At 35.0% G+C, this 20,862-nt stretch overlaps 1 protein-coding gene across 1 annotated transcript; it reads left to right on the top strand.

The window, feature by feature from the left end:
* Positions 1-7,238: 7,238 nt before the first annotated feature.
* On the top strand, positions 7,239-18,901 carry LOC147411070 (uncharacterized). The gene is made up of 10 exons (XM_086444273.1): positions 7,239-7,307; positions 9,866-9,929; positions 10,026-10,120; positions 10,225-10,361; positions 11,806-11,908; positions 12,478-12,969; positions 13,919-14,256; positions 16,339-16,483; positions 16,720-16,784; positions 18,604-18,901. The coding sequence occupies exons 4-10, from the start codon at positions 10,359-10,361 to the stop codon at positions 18,847-18,849; spliced, it is 1,392 nt and encodes a 463-aa protein (XP_086300399.1). The 5' UTR covers positions 7,239-7,307; positions 9,866-9,929; positions 10,026-10,120; positions 10,225-10,358; the 3' UTR covers positions 18,850-18,901.
* The last annotated feature ends 1,961 nt before the right edge of the window (positions 18,902-20,862 follow it).

Genomic DNA, 20,862 nt, shown 5'->3' with positions numbered 1-20,862 from the left:
TAAAATATTTAATGACATTTCATCACTCCATGGTAGTTTTTGCAAATAATTTTTCTCACTAAAATCAATCATCTTTTAACTTACTCTCATTTTCAGGTTTTAGACTTTCCAAATTTAGGGTGTGTCTAAAAACGAAAAGTTGCGTCGCCAACTTTTCAACTATCCGTTTTACACGTGTTTCAACTTTCATTGATTTTGATGAAAGTTGAGTACTCTCAAGCTCATCGGGTATTCTCTCTCTCTCTCCTAAGCCCATGCTTTGCCTCCCTCTCTGTCTCTTATTCAAAACCAACATCTGCATCTTCTCTTCGTGGTCTCCATCTCTCTCCCCATCTTTATAACCCAACCTCAAGCTCTACCACTAACTTTTGATTCTTGTATCCTACATCTACAAATCAAGGGAATGTCTCTCTCCTCACTCCTTTATCTCACCTAACTAGGTTGATCAGTACAAACCTCAACAATGGTCTTGATGAACTAAAATCATGGAAACTCTTTGTGGGTTTTTGACACAATGAATATCTTGATTCCCAACTATGGGTTTTCTCGTCCTAGAGACATTATGAAAGGTAAGCAACTCCAATCGAGCCTTGTACCTAGTTTGAAAATTGAAACTAGTGATTTTCACTTCTTGAGCGTATGTTTTGGTAGTTTTATAAAGGGGAATAATGTTGAAGAAAAATTTATTTGCAGCTTATGTTATCATACACTGAAGTTAAAATTAACTTTCAGGTTCAACTTTCAAAAGTTGAACTGTCATGAGTTCAACTCTCATCTTTAACTCTCCTTTCCCAAACACACTGTTAACTTCCATATCCTAAGACCAAAATAGGATTTTTAAGAAAGTAAAAGGTAAACATAGAGCAATTCATACAAAGGAACAAACTTGTTTAACCAATTAATGTTTGTGAATGTTAATATCATAAACTTGGTTCAAAACTCATCGTTACCTATTAATTACTGACCGCTAATCTTATTTATTTAGTAAAAAAAATATGTATCAATTCATATTACATGGTGCAAGACCTCAGTGACCCAATCCTTCTCTTAGGGGTGCCCCTCCCACCATCAATCCTCTTTCTAGCACTTTGGGGTGAATCCTTCTCCAATCCCCACTCTCAAAATATGAGAACATGCTCCCAAAATGTTGGAAGCCCTCTTTTCACGAAGATTCACGTCCCTATCCATCATATTGAGTATTTTTTTATGGATTGGGTTCCATAGTCTCACAAAGAACAATTCATGAGAAAATACATGATATCCATCATGTAAACACAAAATCCAACGATCTGTATACATATCCTAATAACACAAATCTCATAATGTTTATCTAAAGGATAAATCTCAATCATTGGATTTTGTGTTTAAACTAATGAGATCATGTATATTGTGCACAACTCATTCTTCGTGAGCTATCGGATCCTGACCCTTGTTTATTTCTTATATAGTTATTAGTCACACGTGTCACCCAAAACAAACATTACAATGAAATATTGATGAGTGTTGCAATTAAAATATTAGTGTAATTACATAATTAATCTAAAACCTTCGAAAGAAAAGAAACTTCAACCATTAAAACATATATCGATTATTGAATTATTAATGAATAACAACATTAATCAATATTGGGTTGTTATAACTAAGTAGGGTGGGTTGACGAGGAATAGCATAATAACATTGATGATGCTAGTCAAGTCACATAAATAGTACTCAAAATAAAAATAAAAATACAACTGATGAGTGTCTCGAAACACTCAATTATATGTACATTTTCTGGATATTTATCTTGATTTTGGTCCCTATTTCTCCATATTAAAGTAATAATAATGATAAGCAATAAAGCACCATGTTGCATGTTAATTATGTTTAATTATATATAAATAAATTCATTTACTAGATAAATCTAATTACATGTGTTTCTTGTGCAGAAAATCAACAATTTGGAATCAAAATCTCAAGACAAAAGCATTTGGACCCACTTTGAAATGTCCTAATCCTTTGGAATGTCCTAATCCTTAACTCATATTCTCCTCTTTTATCTTTTTGTGCAAATAAAAGTGGAGGCTACTTTTAGACTCTTTTACACACATTTTTGTCTATAAATAGAACCTCAATCTCTAGAGAATGGGTCCCTCTTGGTTCTCTTATCCAAGACTCCTTTAATCTAAGGCTCTTAGCTTTTTTTTTTTTTTTTTTTTTGTATTTTCATCTTCTAGTTATTTTCTTTTGGCTAAATAATCTTGTAAGAAGTAGAAAAAGAAGAAGTTGTAAGTTTCTTCATGAAATGAAGAAACGTTCTTTCATCTCTTATCTTCCTTATTTTGTAATGACATTAGACTAAGTTCCCCTCCATTGGAGAGTGGAAAAGCCTAGACCAAGTTCTTGTGTTATTTCTAATTTCATGTCTTTCTTTTATTTAAAATGCTTATGAGTTCTCTTTAAGTTTCTTGCACATTTTATTATTAATATAGATACTTTATTCTTAGATTAGATCAAGATAAAATATGTTTAAACTAGATAATTGGTAGTATGAAGTTTTCAAAGAATTCTACTTTGTTTATATTCCCTCATTTCATTTTATTTGTAAAACTTTCCGATCTAAGGAGCTACCACCAAGCCCTTACAATTGAGTTATAAAAAGGCTAGAGACTAAGAATTTCTCATCAACATGTTTTAGGTAGATCCACCTTCAATGGTATTTTAATTTCATAAGTTTACTTGTTTTTAATTTCATTTACTTTAGTTAATTTTCTACTAATTTTACATCTTCTTATAAGTTAAAAAATACAAAGAAAAATAATTTTAATTCTTTTTAGTTAATTTGAATTTTATCCTCTTAGCTTAACTCTACTCTGCATTTCTCTTGGGTTCGATCCCCTACTTACCTCACAAGTAAGGTAAAAGTAAGATTATTATTAACTCCGGTGAGAATAACAACGATAGTCTCATCAACAACTAATCCATGAACATAATACGAGTGAAAATATAATAGATATGGACAATAGTGGACCCATGATTGTATTTTTCAATACAAGATTTATTCAATAAAATATATTTATTTTCATAAAATATATTTATTTTCATAAAATTTATTAATTATAAAAGAAGTATTTTTTGTATTAAAGTAGCAATGAAATAGATTGTAAATGGAACACACAAATTTGCATTGATAGTTTTGAACTTGGTGCTCACACGTTTTCGTTATCGCCCTTGCATCTACTCACGCTCCATGTTCTTGTCCCTAGGTGCAAGTTTAAAAGTGTAAAATCTATCATATTTTTGGAGTCTAACTTTGAAGGAACCCTCCTCGTTACAAGACATGTAAATACGTGATTTTGAAATCCAAATATCACCTCTATAAAGATTTGGAGTAGTCACCATTCTTTTTTATAAAATGGTGTGAATGATCACCCAGAATGTATTTTTTAGAAAAAATTGTCATTTTGTCATCATAGTGACTCTCGTAAGGATTATGACATTGATCCATCTAGGATCTAAGTAAGGATTTAGTTAAAGAGAATGGAAGATGTTAGACACCCCTCTCTCCATCGAATGATGGTAACCTTAACAATGTGATCATTTTAGAGGAATAAAAGAAATTAAAAAATTGGATTAAACGATAATTTTGTGCCCTCAGATGTGAGGGACTTTTGATGTTGTCTAAAACTAAGAGGGTCATCTCATCGAGATAAGTATGGGCTTTGTGAGTATGAGCTCATTCTTATAGTATAAGAATGGCTCAACTATTGATAGCCTCAAAATATTTTGTGATGTGTGGAACTTGTGATTAAGGATTAGAGACAATATAATTTTGTTTTGAAAATGTGGTTTCAAGCCCTATACTTTTGACCGAAACAAGGTACGATCTATCTTACATCCTATGGTTATTCTAAATCAAAAATAAAATAATAGAAGTAAAGAGGATAGAAGAGGAAAGACGAAGGGGATAGAATGAGGATTTTTCACATCACTTATCCTTACTCTTCCTTGTCTTTGGAGTCATCTTTTATTGAATTTTCTTCATCTTGATATTCTAACGTGTCTTCTTGTTCTTGTATTTGAACTTGAAAAATATAGTAAATGCATTTTAGTGCAGGGATTATGAGTTGTGAGTTGAGAGAGTTTGTTAAAGGGATTGATAGGGATGAGAGAGATGACTTGAGGGAGGGTTTTAGGTTTCTTGGGTTACTTTTGAGATTAGAAGTGTCAAAAGTGAAGGGTCAAAGGTTAATGGCATGGGGTGTAGGCATTAAGAAGTTGTTATTTTGGGGTTGGAGAGGGGTATTTGTGGAAGGTGGTAAAAATGGATCATTCTTGACCTAAGTGGGTTGGCTCCTTCAACCTATATGGATTGAGTGTTAGGTAGGGTTAAGGTGTGTGTGTGTGTGTGTGTTTAGTTAAAATAATGACTTGTGTAAGGAATTATGTGATTAGATTTTGGGAGGGTGAAGGAGATGGTGACAAGTGCCCCAAGGGTGTGGGTGTGTGTGTTAGATGAGTTGATTAAGGATAATGGGTGTAGCTTAGGTTCTTTTTGATGGAGTGATGAGGGTAGGTTATGATATGGGTGTGGTCTGGTTTACTTTTCTGAGGATGATGATGAAATTGGTTGAAGAATTTTGGAGGTGAGTGGTGGTGAAGACAAGTGTCCCCTTTGATAATGAAAAGTTGCATAGACTTTGATTGGTGGTGATCATGGGTATGGGTATGCATAAGAGTATGGATTTTGGGTTTGAGTTGGGGTTTGATTGGTTGGATTTTTGTCTTGATGAGGGTTTAGATTTTAGGATTCGCTTGAATTTAAGGTTTGGGTTAGAGTTGGGTTGCATGGTATTAAGGTTAGGTTAGGTTAAGACATCCACTAGGGTTAGGCTTACCTTAGGGCGAAGTTAAAATGAAATTTAGGGATTGAATCTTGTGGGTCTTAGGTGGGCTTAGCACGTTTCTGACTTCGGGGTTAAAGGGGTGAGAGATGAAAAAGGTGATGGGTGACCCATCATTTTAATTAGCTCATGAGCCAAACAAGGGACCTTAGGCTTTTATTTGGATTAAATCCATTATTTTGATGGTTTTGGACCCTTAGGTCCATTTTGATAAAAATACATCTTTTTTAGCATATTTTTAGTGGGACCCATTCAAATTGGGGTCTCTACATATGCAATATTTCAAATTTATTTCATGCTTCTGCATTTTCGCCAAAAATTGAAATACCTTATTGAAAATGCCACGTGTAATTCAATGCCGAGGGTTCCTTCAAAATTTTGAATGGGCTACCTGCTTAAAAGTTTTTTCCATTATTATGTTAAAAAATAAAGAAAGAATTTTCCATTATTACCTTACAAAAAAGGAAAAATAACTTAAAGGACTCTCGTAGAGGGACTTATTTCTAAATAGTCCCTAAGTTTTGGGTGGTCTCTTAATAGTCCATTTAGTAAACTTTTTTTAACAGGCCCTGGACCTCATCTCTCTCATTTCTCACAATTGAATGCTCCAACCGATCGAACTTATCGTTTTCATTTAAAAAAAGTGAATTTTTGGCATCTCAATAGAATTTCAGAGACACTATTCGATCAAAAAGGATTTAAGAAGGAAGAAGAAGCCTTTTTCAAGTTATTTTCCCCCCACTTTTTTTCTTAGTTTTTGAATGAAAACCGATCAAGAATGATTTTTTTGGGTTGAAATCATCTAAACAAGTTGTTATCTCAAGTTTTTAGTCGATCTTTGAATGTATTTTAGTCGAAAAACTCAAAAATTGAAAATGGGTGGGTTTTACCAATGTCGAGTTCACCACTTTTAATTTTCAAAGTGGTGAATTCGATGTTAAATAAAAAACGATGAATTCAACAAACTCAACAGTTAATAGTGGTGAGTTCGATAGTAAAAATTATGAATTCGACAATAAATAAAAAGTGTTTGAGTTTGACAATAAATAAAAGTAGTGAACTTGACAATAAATAAAAGTGGTAAGTTCGCCAATAATGAGAGACCATTTAAAAAAGAAAAGTTTACCAGATGTCTTGCCAAGTAATCATCGAAAATTTAAGAACTATTTACAAAGAAGTCTATGTGAGAGGGCCCTTTAAGAAATTAAAAAAAAAAAAAAAGATTTTCTCAGCTTTTTTTCTAGTTAACTTTTGAGCTCTGTAGAAATGACGGCTAAGATACGAGGGAAAATGTAACTCTCGTATAGACCTCTATTTGTTATTTGTTTCCGCAATACTAATATCGATTAACTAAAGAGTTTCCTCTAATCTCAGCCGTTCGTTTGACAAATTCTCTAGAACGTTTCGTTGAAGACTCTCAGGAGACCCACAAAGGGCCCACATGAAGTCAGCGAGTACCATTTCGTCGAAAAGTCGGCAGATACCGTAGTACTCGAGACTTTTCTCTCATGACGACCGATCACGCTGCGTTGGACAGAATATTCCACGTGTCAAGATTCTATATGCCAACAAGTAATTTGCAGGGATCGAATCCTAGCCGTCCGTAGGATCCTTAAAGACGTCTCCTTTTCTTCCTCTTATACTTACTATTATAAAAGTGGAAGTTGGTACTTTTTTCGATTTGACCCTTTTTTCGCTCTCTCCGTCTCAGCCTAGAGAGAGAGAGAGAGAGAGAGAGAAGGCTACTAAGGTAAATTCGAAACTGATTGTTTGTGATCTTTATCAACCGTTAATCTGTGACTCTTGTTTTTTTTTTTCTTTGATTGATGGGAATTGGTTTTGTGGTTTCTGGTTGTTGTTTATTGGATTTGTGTTATTGTTTTGTTTCCAATTAAGATTTTCTTATTTGGATTCTGTTTTATTTTGTATTTTTAATTTGGGTTTGATTGTTGATTATTTTCTTTAGGAAATAAGTGAATGAAAAATTGCTGGTCAATTTTGATTTTTTTTGCGTGCTTGATTTGATTCTTTGATGTTTCTGTAATATGGGTTTCTGATTTTGTTTCGAATTATGAAGAGAGTATTGGTGTGTTTGTCGGTTTCTATTAGCTTTTAGTTAGTCTTATTAATTTGAGCTATATGTGTTAGTGATGTTTCATGAACATATGTTCTGGATTTTAATGACTTTGTTTCGAATTATGAAGAGAGTATTGGTGTGTTTGTCGGTTTCTATTAGCTTTTGGTTAGTCTTATTAATTTGAGCTATACGTGTTAGTGATGTGTCATGAACATATGTTGTGGATTTTAATGATTTTAGTTAGTTTTATTCTCAATGGGATTTTTGACTTTTTTGATTCACTGTTCAAAAATCTGGGTGTGTGGAACACCACTCGGAAAGAGGACGGAAAAAAGCTTTCCGAATTGGTATGGATAGATCTGATTTCTCAAGTAGGAAACCATATTTTTGAAGTTTGGATATCAAATCTAATTTTCTTCAGTGTTCCGAGTTGGGCCTGTTTGTAGCCCATTTTTTCACCCTCTTGAAGGTCGAACTAGGGTGTGAGATGGTTGAATATGGTTTGATGTCCCATGATCCGAGTCGGATATGGACCCATTCCTATATCCGCCTAGATCCGAATTATATATTGCTTTGAAAATTATATTTTTAAGGTTCTTCAAAATATCATTTTCTACTACTTTCATATAACATAAATTATCATAGGGGAGTGGTTGGGAGAGCTAAACATTGTGCCAAACATTTTTCAATATATGGGTTAGCAGTTTTGGAATGAGCTGATTTTTTTTTTTTTAGGATAATCTCTATGGCGAGGAGATCATCCTCACAAAAAATCAGCCCATTCTGAAACTTCTAACCCCAGTTTACAAGTTGAAGAATCGTGGACCGTCAACTATTTGTAAACCATTTTTGATGGGGTTAGAAGTTTTAGAATGGGCTGATTTTTTGTGAGGATGATTTCCTCACCATAGAGAACATCCTCACAAAAAATCAGCCCATTCCTAAACTTCTAGCCCATATATTGAAAAATGTTTGGCTCTCTTTAGGGCCTCTAAACGCTTCCCATTATTATGAAATAAAATGATTAGAATGATAAATAGAATAGTATAACAATTAACAAACAAGTATAGAAGAAAAAATGTTGAACGATCTGGAATTATCTGACCTGATCCGCTTGAATCAAGCAATTCAGATGGGTCGGATCCATATCCAAGTTAAACGAAATCATAATGATTCGGATATCGTTTATCTTGTAGGGTCCGATTCAGATACAGATTCGGGACCAGATGAAGAATTTCAGATCTAAGTATGGATATAGTCAGACTGAAATCTGACCCATTTTAAGCCCTAGGCAGAACCAGCCTTTTCACAAAACACGAAGTTTTTAGGACTTTTTGTCTTCTTTCTGGCATATTTTTCCATTTTCAAAGAGGACTTTCAATGATCCCAATAGCTATTTTATTGAAATGTGTTAGATCTTTCCACCAAGGAAGAACACACTTAAACCTGATTGTTCGACATTTTTCTCTAATATTTCTTTTTGAACAGTGTGTATGTGTGTGTGTTTCTTCTGAACTATATATAGTTCCTTCTGAACCTAACGGTATGTCTGTTTTCGAATTAATTTGGTACTTCAATAAAAATCCTACGTTTTCGACTGCCAATTTTTGATGTTGCATGTGCATTAACTTTATTTTTTTTTCCAATATGAGCTGAGTCTATAATTCCACCAAAAAGTAATTTAATGGTAATTTTGATATTAAGTAGTGTTTTGTTTAGTAATTATTTTTAGTATAAAGTTATCATGATTTCCGCTATGGTATCCATGGCAAGGTTGGTGTGTTAGTTTGTAAAAATCTCTTTTTTCTTCTTAATGACACACTGGATTTGGTCTACAATTTGACTTGCAGATTTGGGAATGTCACAAAATCTAGTTTTTCTTAGTTTCTTTTTCTGTCTAGGTTATATTTTTGCTGGGCACTTCTTCTTTTCATACAAATCCATAATCACCAATAAAAAGAAGGATTGAGGAAACTCTCAACAATGTGTTTCTTTGCCCAACAACTAGAGTATACTTATTCTGATTCCATTCTGATGTTCTACAGCATTCCAAGGTTAATTTCATGGATTCACTAATAACGATTCAACTCCTCCCTCACAAGACAAATAGGAGATCAGTTGCATTTTAGGCTATTTTTCTTTTGTGGGAATGTGTATTTAAGACTCTTTCTACCAAACCCTTTATAGGGGATAAAGTTTTCCTTCAGTTAATGAGGTGGCCATCTCTTTGACCTTGCATTTATATTTTTTTAAAACAGAGTTCTTCCCCTATTTTTAAATAAGTAATCCTGACCAAAAGAAAGGTACATAAGTTGGGAATGCATGCATTGGCGAGGTTCTTGAACGGTCGCCTAAACTGGTCACCGACCGTTTTATAGTGTGAGATTGAGAGATTCAAGGTTTAAGATAATAGCTCTCCCAAACGTCCCACTTCTCAAGTGGAAGCGTGTATTTATAGGCGAATATAGTGCAGTTAGGAGTTTTTGGTAGAAAGGTGGTGGTGTAAACATCGTGAAAAATGTACATGCTATTGTGAATCTTGATCACCTGGGATGAACTTCAGTTTTGATCAATTTACATAACTTGTGGTTCTAAACTTTCTCTTTTCTATTTACTAAATTTTCATTTTTTTTGGTTAAAATTCCCGTTTTGATTGTTATTACATTGGTACGACAAAGACACAAACATGGTGTGTCATGGACATGGCTTTACATTTCAAAATCAAGTGTCCAACATGGGTTCAGCGTCCATTTTGAGGTGTCCAGATAACATAGATGTTATATTCAGCTAGTTACTTTGCTTGGAATAGCTCTTGTTCTTTTCTAATAGTGGCACTGCATCTTTGGCTGTTTCTGTTATGGTTCCTCCTTGTCTTGCTTACTTAGATAAGCATCTTCTACTGCAGATTTTGGTGGGAAAGTGTACAAAGGTCCTCTTTTTGCAATTGACATTTTTATATTTATACTGGGGTAAGTATTGCTAGTATAAATCATGCCAGCACTAAAAATGAAAACCAAATCAAGTATGATTTGTTCAAGAGAAGGAAATGGTCTCGGTGTGTGCAGCAAGTCGAGTATCATATCGAAGAATTCTTGCTCTCAAGTCAGAATATCTCAGCAGGCAGTAAGCTTGGAGTCCTCCATTCAAAGTGATCAGGATCGTAAGTAACTACACTTCAAAATAAAAGATTATATCTTTAGAAAATATTTAAAGATTATATCTTCAAATAACCGGGATGGTAAGTAACTACACTCCTTACTGCAGTTTCTTCCAAGGTTGAGGTTTCTGCTCGGGAAAATGAATGTGATGCTGTTGATCATCAAGAATTCTTTGATGGTGAGCCCTGTCAGTTTCAAAAGCCACCTTTATCTGCAGCTGATTCTTCTTCTGTTGGAAGAATGGTATAAATTTCGTTAGTCATTTAATTCTATTATGAATATTTCCTCCTTATATATAATTTGTTTCTGTTCCTCTTTATTATCTTGGTATTACTACGTTCTTTTCGTTAACCTTTATGGTATTATGGAAACAACTAATATGGTGTCCAGTGTCGTTCATTGAATCTGATACTTACACCTTACATATATAGCACATTATTTTGGTAATTGAAGGCACTGTTTTATGATCTTATTTCCAATACCTTGCACTCTAGTGGTTTCAACGTTAAGCAATGTTTCAGTCAGGAGAAAAACTGAGACGGGTTCAACCAAGATATTCTGAAACATTCAATGTTTCGGCTAAACTATTCCGAAACAGAATGAAACTTTGAACCTTATGTACTGTTACCTCAGATTAAACTGTTACCACTTGGGGTTGGCAGCATGAGTCGTGTTTCGCCATTCAACTCTTTTTGGGTCATATACTTTTTCAATAGGTAAATAAAAGCATATAATATGGGGGGAGAATCCCTAAGAAGATACAACCTAGAAGGACAAGTCCTTTGAAAGGCTATAGCGTTATCTAGGGCCAAGAACAACGGATGCCTCCTTAAATACAAAGTCATTGAAAATAACCCTTTACTATCTATGGAGGACCAATGGTTGGTAGAGGATAATTCCAAATTCTGCCTATGTGGAGATTTTGTTTTCTTATCTTCTCACCCATTTTTGGCTTGAAAACTCTTATGAGTGGTTGTTGTTAATCTTTGAATCTCTCAAAACAAGTGAATTTAAACACCTCTCATCAAATTAAAAATTTCGGCCCTGAATAGTAAACTTCAACAATAGAGGTAAAGTTCACTCTGCCTTGTTCTAAATTGTCAAATTAAAGAAAACAAAAAAAGAAAAAGCTAATTTTAGTACTATGTTAGACATGTGTGCAAATGATTTTACACAAGAATCGGGGCTCTTCCGATTCAGATGATAATTTTGGAAATATAAATTGTGTGCGCAAGTCTCAAAAATGAAAATAAAAAAATAGTAGTGGTTCCCTTACTTTATATTTTTTTGAAAGGCATAAAAAAGGCCAAACCTGCTACTTAAGTTCATAAAATGGCAAAGGTGCCAATTTAGCTAAGTTGGTAAGGCTTGTGGAGTGCCCATTTAACAGGTTCAAATCCTGTTGAACCTGCCTTCACCTCTATTAAGTACTAACCCTTGCTTGCCTGGCAAAAAAGAGCTCTTAAAATAGCAGAATAAGTACACAACAACTTGCACCTAATGACATTTAATTATCTACTAACATTTATTAACTTCTACTATTCTACTTCCAAAGGTATGGATTTTTTTTTCTTCTTAGTTTCACCAGATTTGCTTCTTTAAAGTGCTTCCTTTGGTTACATCTAATATTTTTGGAGAAGTTTTATCTTCTAAATTAATTGACGCTATGACAATTACTGAATCACAGGAATTTTTACCAGCCACATGGCCGTCAAACTTGGAGACTATCTTCTCACCCATTTTTGAGTCGATTGAAGTTCATTGCAAACCTGATATTTACAACTATGCAGGTATTAACTGAACTTGTTGGCTGAGCACTGTTAAGTCTATTTGAGTTGGTTATCTCCATATTAAACAACAAAAAAGGCGTCCATAGTGGCTACCATAGAAAACAATAAAAGAGATATCAACACAGAAACACAACCAAAAAACAAGACCTAGGATCACCAAGTAGGCAATACAACAGCCTCATGAGCAACAAAGGTGATCCAACTTGAACACAAAATCCTAAAAAAAAAACACCTAAATTTCTAGTAGACCTTGGCCCAATAGAACCTCAATCCTATAATCGACGTAAGAATTTGTGCATCCAATGCTCCTTCCCTTCAAAGACCCTGTTATGTATTTGGATTAAGGAAGTACTGGACTTTTATTTTCTACCAATGAGCTAACTTCGCCCACTAAGTAATCCTTACATCAATAGAATCTATTAGCACCCTATTTGTAACGCAGTCAACCTATATACTACTCCTATATAGCTTACATTTCTTATGTAAATGGAACCTATATACTCTTCTCAGGTTTATTTCATAATCAATATGTGATTTTTCACCTTTACTTAAAAAAGCTTCGTTTGCAGTTGGGAACGTGGCTCATCTGAAAGCTAATGACAATAACGATGGAAGCAGTATTTCATGTGATTATCAAACTTGCAATGTATCAGATTTCTACATTTCGGACATGACCGTTGTTGACGAGATTATGGAGGCCAATCTCTTTTCTGATTATGAGTGTATCCATCATGATATGACTGAGGAAAACATGACACTGCCTTTCCTCGAGGAAACCGTTGAAACCAGAAATACCCATGATGCCAAATCATGTGAAGAAGCCATAATGAACTCAGATGATGCATGCTTGCATCTAGCTATCCAGCAGATTAAATCCTGCGACCAGGAATCTGAACTCAGCTCTCTCTTTTTCGATCCTGATGAAGCGGACTACTTTGACCCTCATTTGTTTATTAAAAATTTACCAGGTCCATCAGATGTTGTTCCTTCTTTTCGGCCCATCTTGTTGCCAAAGGAAGCCCAGAAAAGGAAGTCTATTACTCTGGTACTTGATTTGGATGGTAAGGAAATTTAGTTCCAAGTTAATTCCAGTTTTTTGTTAATGCTTTTGATATTAAAAGGGATGTGTTTTGGCCTACAGTGATGTTCTTTATTTCCTTTTTGATGAGTGCAAAATGAATGAGCGTACTCTGTAAGGATTATTTTCCTTTTCAGTCTTGAAATCCAATGTTTGGAGTTTGGACCATGTTTACATAACCTACCAAAAGCTTTATTGCTTAATAACACTGGGTTGTGGGCTACATGGTTGGAACACATTTGACTGTAACAGCTTGCAAGCTACAAATCAAGCATCATAGCTTGTATTCTTGAGCCGCCTTTCTATGTAGGGCATAAAATGGGTCAGATTTTTATCTGAAATCCGAGTGATCCAAAACCAAATTTAATGGGTTTGGACCCTTGGATTAGACCCGAATAAAAAATGGGTCGAATATGAGTTGATGTCCCTTGATCCGAGGCGGATCCGGGTCGGATCCATCCCTATGTCCGAATGATATATTGCTTTGAAAATTAAATTGTTATGTTTATATAAATATCATTCTTCTACTACTTTAATATGGCACGGATTCTTACAAAGTAAAAGAATTATATTAGTAAAAGAGAATAGTATAACAATTACAAAAAAAATATAGCAAAAAAAATGTTGGAACTGTTCGAAATTATCTGATCTGACCAACCTGAATCAAGTAGTTTGATTGGGTCTAATCTGAATTTAGTGAAAGCAAAATGGTTCGGATATGGTTTTAGCTAATAGGAACCAAGTCGGAGTTGGATAACGATTCGAAACCGAATAAAAATTCGGATTTGGATATGGATATACTCAGATCCGACCCGAACCAACCCATTTAAGCTCTATTTTAGTGTTAATTTGTTTCAAACTTCTTCGTTTTACGAGTTGTATCAATTTTTGCAGTTGTGTCTAAAGTTTACTCATGTTGATTTTCATCCCAGAAACACTTGTCCACTCTTCCCTGGATCATGCAGTTGATGCAGACTTTACGTTTCCAGTCTTCTTCAACATGAAAGAGCACATTGTTTATGTGAGGCAGAGGCCCTACCTCCATGCATTCTTGGAGAGAGTTGCAGAGATGTTTGAAATCGTTATTTTCACAGCCAGTCAAAGTATCTATGCTGAACAACTACTGAATATATTGGATCCAGAAAGAAAGCTTATCTCTCAACGTGCTTATCGCGAGTCATGTATTTTCTCAGATGGTAGCTATATTAAAGATCTGACAGTCTTAGGAGTCGACCTGGCCAAAGTTGCCATAATTGATAATACACCACAGGTATTATTTTCCTTGCTATCTTGTTTTGACATTTTTAGTAATCATCCTCATCAATCAACTTTTGGGGTCAACTAAATAGATCTAAATCTCCTAATGTGGGAGATCCTAAATTTGTTCGATTCTAAGGTGGTTCTACTTGGGAAGGGTGGTGGAAAGTTTAACTAATCTAAAATAATCCCGAATGATAAAAAATAAATCTAGACTCAAATGTTGACTTGATTTGTGTTCCACATTATCTCCATTCAACTATATCTTGATCCATATCCCGGTCAAGGCAAATGTCTTTCATCCACATCATTTTCAGTCTTCTTCCTGTCCTTTTAGTGCCTTTTAATTCCATCAAAGCATTCCCTCTCTCAAGTCCATACATGCCCTAACCATGCAATTTGCTTCCCTTATTTTCCCTGCTATGGGATTATTCCTAAATTTCCTTGAATGTACTCTCGTTTAAACATAGCATGTAAATGAATTGTAAATTAAAATTAAAATTAAAAATCACACTTTCCAAATCGATGTGCAATAGAAATGTTATGAACAAATATAGGTACATCAAAATATTTGCATTTTTTGTCTAAATAATGGTAGGGTTAAAACTTTTAAGTGATTAAATGAATCTTCAAATGACTCAAGTCACTTTTTTTTTTTTTTTTTTATATCAATGCACATTGAAAATGTTTGGTTTGAGTTCTATCTGTCTGTCTGTCTCTCTTTGATTGAGCCAAAATTTTAAGGGGAAGAAGGTGCTCCCTTTCTAAATTTTTTTTGATAGATAAAAGGGAAATACAAAGAACAAAAGGGAAGGTCGAGATGACGAACCCAAAAAAGAAAAGAAAGCAGAAGAAAGGAAACTAGCTATCTAAAAAATTACAAATGCTTTCCCATCGCACTAGAATGTTGATGTAGTGCAATGCAACAAGCCCAAGTGGGACCACGGATCTCGACGAGCGACGGGTTCAGAATAATTCGAAGAGAACTATTCTTGAATGGAAACATCGCGATCTTCAAGATCCATTGCAAGTTATGGAATTTCTTTTTTTAGGCCTGATTCCTTCGTTTACCCTACTTTTTAGACATTTTTGCTATTTTAGGAAAGTTTTGTCTTGTTAATGACTTTAGTTATAGAAGTCAGAATCGCTCACTATGGATTCTCTTTTGTTTCTAAGGTCAAGTAGTATCTATTTCCATCATCATGTCCTTTTTATTATTTTTAGTATTTTTTTTTCCTATTTTGGCTATTTTATGTTCTTCTAGAAGTAGGACTCTTTTTATATAAATAAGATTGCTCCAATACTTAGACAACCTTGAATTAATAAAATTTATGTTTTCTAGAGAATTTTCTCTTTCTTTTCCAATTACTTGGTATTCTGTGTGAATCAACAAGTTTTAATGCATTCGGTATTATTTTGAGAATCAACGAACTAATTGGAAGATTGTTCTTCGCCCTGCATCAAATGTCCACAAAGAAGAGACCTATTTGAACTCTTTGAAGATCTTACACCAAAAGAACAAAAATCCAAGAACCGAAATGAAGATCTCTTGGCTAGAAAGCAACTTTCTCTCGAAAATTCTAGCATTTTTTTCCCTCTAAATTACCCAAGTTATCGTGACCTCCATTTTCAAAATAGATGATAGAAATTTTTTGATTTTTTCAACTTGCTTTTCTTTCTTAGAAAAGTCGGGCAAAATAATGAAATAATTTTTTTATATGAAACATTGCATTGCATTCGGAATTTCAAATATTATAGCAAAGAGCATTTTCTCTACAAACTGATATGTTTCAATACATCTCTCAAAATATTGAGATACATTTAAAATTTGGTACACAAAGCATTTTGTTATTCTCGCACATTAAAACATGGAATGTTTTGGCCAAAACATTCATAAACTTGGGTATATCCTATTCTTAGAATCAACACACTGAGAAGTGAATGTAAAAAGAAGTAGTTTTTATGAGTTATATTCTAATGATACTAACTATTAACTTGAAAAACCTTTTATCCTCCAAAAAAGAAGGAATAATTAAGAACTTTTCAGATCAGCTTACAATTATTAAAGCCTTCATATCTCTCTTTATGATTTCAGGTTTACCAGTTGCAAGTGAATAATGGGATTCCTATTAAGAGTTGGTTTGACGACCCATCAGACCGTGCGCTGATTTCATTACTTCCCTTTCTAGAAACCCTAGTTGATGTCGATGATGTTCGTCCTATCATTGCAAAGAGATACAGTAAGGAGTAGCGTTCTCCTCTTTCTCCTTAATTAGTTTAACTTAATTGCCATCTCGTCTCTCTTATGTCTTCTCTAGCGACAATTGGATGCCCATCCAAATGCTTTACTCTCACCACCTCATGTGCTTTGGTATCGTTGATTATAAAATTTGTCAATTGTTAGTAGTTGCGCCGTACTATTTTCTCTTTTCTTTGCAGAATGTCTGTGAAAAGTGATCTAGTGTGTTGTCTCTAGGGCTCCGAGAACTCTTCTATTTGTTTCCCATTGTGCAGATAAAGTATGCAGTTATTTACATACAGGTGTGTGCATAATTATTTTATAGCAGAATAAAGTTTTTGTTCATCTGTTTTGCTTTTTCTATTTACACTAATGTTGAACATGCGTTTCATAAATTTCTAGTTTGCAATAGTGGTTTCCCACTGCTCTCTGTTCTCATATTATTGTTGATGATTCTGACAAAGCCTGCTTTCTCGCCCTTGCTATAATTGTTCTCCTACCAATACTTTGTGAAGTTTCAAAAAAAAAGAGAGAAAAAAAAAATGGAAACGAAAGAAAAGAAGAGAAGAAAGAAAGAAAGAAAGGGAGAAAAAAAAAAGCAGAAGAAAAAGAAAGGAAAAAAAAAAAAAAAAAGAGAGAAAGAAAAAGAAAGAAAACGTTAAATAAGAGAGCTTCTTCTTATCTTATTGTTCTCGCTGCTAGAAGAAAAACTGAAATAGTAATGACTATCATAACATTCACATTTTTCTTTGGTTTTTTTTCCTTTTAGATATTATGAACACCAGTATAAACTCTGAAGCACAAACCAAATTTAATGAGTACCAGTTGGAGGTCGAACAAACTGAAGAGAAAATTAATATAAAAAAAATGATAGATGATGGGAATACATTTCTAGTGAGTCCAACAATACTTAGCAAAGGGACATAATAAAATTATTAACTTTGCTATTAATGTTATTACAAGAATATAGATTCTTTTGTTGCTTGGGTGAGGTGGACCTTTTTGCTGGGAAGTACTAAACATACCAATGAAATGCTTAATAGTGTTACAAATGATTCATTGATTTTGAAATAGTTGACGAGTCCCAAATGCTTGGGTAAATGTTTTACTTGGGCCAAAACCCATTAAGATCGTGATCTTGAGCTTGGATATCAACTAGGAAGATAACATTGCTTGAAACTAGACAATGTCTTTTATCTTTCCAACACGAAACTCTCACCATGAAGACAGAAGCAGGGACACTTCATTCTCTGTATGGGAAACATTAACTTCTAGTCTTCAGTGAAGCAATGCTCAGCTGTGTTTGAATGTGTGGAAATACTTTGTAGCTAGGCTGCGTCACAGACGCTCGTATTTGTTGCGAGTAAAGGTCCATCAAATTCGGAATAAAACTATGATGGATTGGTCATTGGTAGACAGTCACCAGGAAGTTGGTCAACCATGGAATTATATGAATTGGCTCAAATGCAGAAATGGATGGTTGGGACTTTTTGTACATGTTCATGGCTAGATCCACTTCAAAGAGACTCCTCATTGGTGACACTCTTTATCTTACTGCACAGATTGCAAACAAGGAGGGGGGGGGGGGGGGGGGGGGGGGGGGGGATGTGCAGGGCATCTCAATCATTCTAAGATGGTGGAAAAAGAGAGAAGAGAATCTGAGATTCCAATTCCAATTATGCGTTTATCTCAGATGAGTGAGCGACGAAGACCAACACGTGCCCTCTTCGGGGACATTACATGGGTGGTGAATATACCTAAGGGTCTGTCAGTTCGGTCCAATTTGTTCTCATGTGGTCTTGTGATCCTGCCTGAACCACCTTGCGTACCCCAAAAAAAAAAAAGGAAGTTTGCCAGATCACGTCATTTGGGACATTATATAGGAAGGAAATAGAGGTGAAGGTTTGAAGTTCATTAGAGAATTGGGGGCTTAGTTGAGGAGTGTAAGTAAGTTGGTGCTTTCTCAAGTCTTGTATTGTAGAAAAGCAAACGTGATGGCTTCATCCGGGTGATGCCATTATTGAAGGACTGGATGAACCCACCTCAGTAGCTGGACAAAGACTTTTGAGTCGATGAGGAATGACAAATGGTATAGATACTGACATAATGGTATTTTTGCAGGCTACATGGCAAGGGCCATCAATTGTTTGGCCTCCAGTGGCGAAAGCAATGGCTATGCAGAACTATGAAATTGCTACTGATTATTTCATGTCCGCAGATCAGCTCTATTTTATTTGTTTACATAATATACTTTTTGAGTTTTTTTTTTCTTTTTTGATGAGAGATATTTGTATAGGCATGTTCTTTTTTTCCTTTTTCTTCCTAATAATACAAATTGCAAATGGTCATCTTGTAAGAAAAATGTGATATTGTGCTTTCGACTTGTGACTTCTTCATAAATGGCTGATTCTGCTTCTAACATCACGTCTTATGCTTTAGGGCCCATTTGGATTCACTCAAATGTGGGTGTCTGCAATTTTTCAAAGTATGGGGATTTGAAACATGAATCCTGTTTCGTCGTTCAATTCTATATATCGTTTTCAAGGCATGTCTCTTAGATTTTCTTGCCATTTGGACTAAAGAACGTTTCGTTAGAATTTTAGAATTATTTGTTATACATGCTCAAACCATCTTGATGACGTTCTTGTTGCACCAAAGCCGAACCAAGTCAAATTCAAGAGTCCTTGTTAATTTAAAATTCTTTATTGAGTTGTTCTGTGTAGGATTAGAGTTTTGTTGGTAGTAGAGTCATATTAATATGGGGGTTGGCAACATGAGTCACAAGTCTTTATTTAATTTAATTATGAAGTTAGTTTTGTTAGTTAACTAGGAATCTTGTTTGAGCTAGGAGTCTTAGCGTCTATTGTTGTCTATAAAAAGACCACACGTGGTCACTAGAGAACAGAGTTTATTTTTATATGAAGAAATAAAGTGAGTTGGGTTTTAGTTACAGAACTTTAGCTTTCCAAGATCTACAAAATCAGAACAGAGAACTCAAAGCAAATATCGACAAGTTGACGCAACTACTAGAGAGATGAGGACTTTCATATCACGATGATGACGATGATTTGGATGATGTAGAAACTTCTTCAGAAGGTCCTTCCCATCTCTGTGTTCCGCATGACAAGTCGGGTTATCGAAACTTCGAAGGCCGAGAGAATAATCATGTTAGAGAATGAACGAACAACTATGATATTAAATTGAATTTCCCTAAATTCCATGGAGATCTTCATCTATAGGCATTCTTAAATTGAGTAAGTTCAGTTGAAAAATTCTTTGATTAGAAGGATCTCCCAGAAAACAAGAGGATGAAACTCGTCGCTACAGGATTACAAGGATGTACTTCTTGGTGGGATCAAGTTCAAGCATCACAGATAAGGAAAGGAAAAACATGGATTTCATTGTGGGAGAAGATGAAAACTAAACTACATGAGAAGTTTTTACCTGTAAATTTTGAACATACTCTTTTCAACGAATTCCAGAATCTTCGACAAGGCGACCGCACTGTGCAAGAGTGCACTGATGAATTTTATCGCCTACAGACCCGCAACAACTTACAAGAAAGTGATGAACAGGTCATGGTTCGTTACCGCAATGGCTTCCGTGTACCTATCCGAGACGAGGTTGCTCTTCAACGGATTTTGAAAGTGCATGATGCCTACCTATCGATTAGCGGTGCAAGCAGAAGACATGCTGGAAATGAGGAACAATCGACCGTACTTTACCTGTACTCCACAATCAATGACAAGAGGTCGTTCAATTGGTCGAGGTCAACCACCAAATCTTTCCATTCCTAGAACGGTCCCACAAGACGTTGATAGGAGAACTATCAATACAGTTTCGCATGTTACTCGAAGTGGATGTCAAGCCGAGGACTCCAATCCCTATGTTCGACCGGCTCCTTTCAACTGCTACCGTTGTGGAGAGTCTGGACATAGATCCAATGAATGTCCACTACGAAAGAATGTGAATTACATAGCACTAGAGAATGAAGCAGATGACTGTGAAGATGACCAATTTTGTGAAGAACAAGTGCATGACGAGGAAGGAGTAGACGAGGAATAGGAGTTTCACAGAAATTGTAAATGCTCAAACGTTGGTTATCCGATGTATTTTAATGACACCTTGAACCCTTGCTCGTGAGGATTGGTTGCGAACCAATGTTTTTCGAACACGCCTTTTAACCGGCGGAAAGGCATGCAATGTGATCATTGTTGATGGAAGCTGTGGGAATATAGTTTCAGAAGAGATGGTAGATAAGTTCCAACTGCGCACGGAAAGACATCCAAGATCGTACCGGATTGGATGGTTTAAGAAAGGGAATGAAGTTCCGATAACTAAAAGATGTCTCGTTCCCTTCTCTATTCGTGCCTATGAAGA

The sequence above is a fragment of the Akebia trifoliata genome, chromosome 1, assembly GCF_017979445.1.
Source record: "Akebia trifoliata isolate Shusen 1 chromosome 1, ASM1797944v1, whole genome shotgun sequence".
Lineage (NCBI taxonomy): Eukaryota > Viridiplantae > Streptophyta > Magnoliopsida > Ranunculales > Lardizabalaceae > Akebia > Akebia trifoliata.
This window is presented reverse-complemented; position numbering and strand designations above follow the sequence as displayed.

What these genes read in the sequence shown, in the direction of transcription:
- LOC147411070 (XM_086444273.1), top strand. An exon ending in TCTGGTACTTGATTTGGATG is followed by an intron (nt 12,970 to 13,918) that starts GTAAGGAAATTT and finishes TTTTCATCCCAG; the next exon opens with AAACACTTGTCCACTCTTCC. An exon ending in TATCATTGCAAAGAGATACA is followed by an intron (nt 16,484 to 16,719) that starts GTAAGGAGTAGC and finishes TGTTGTCTCTAG; the next exon opens with GGCTCCGAGAACTCTTCTAT.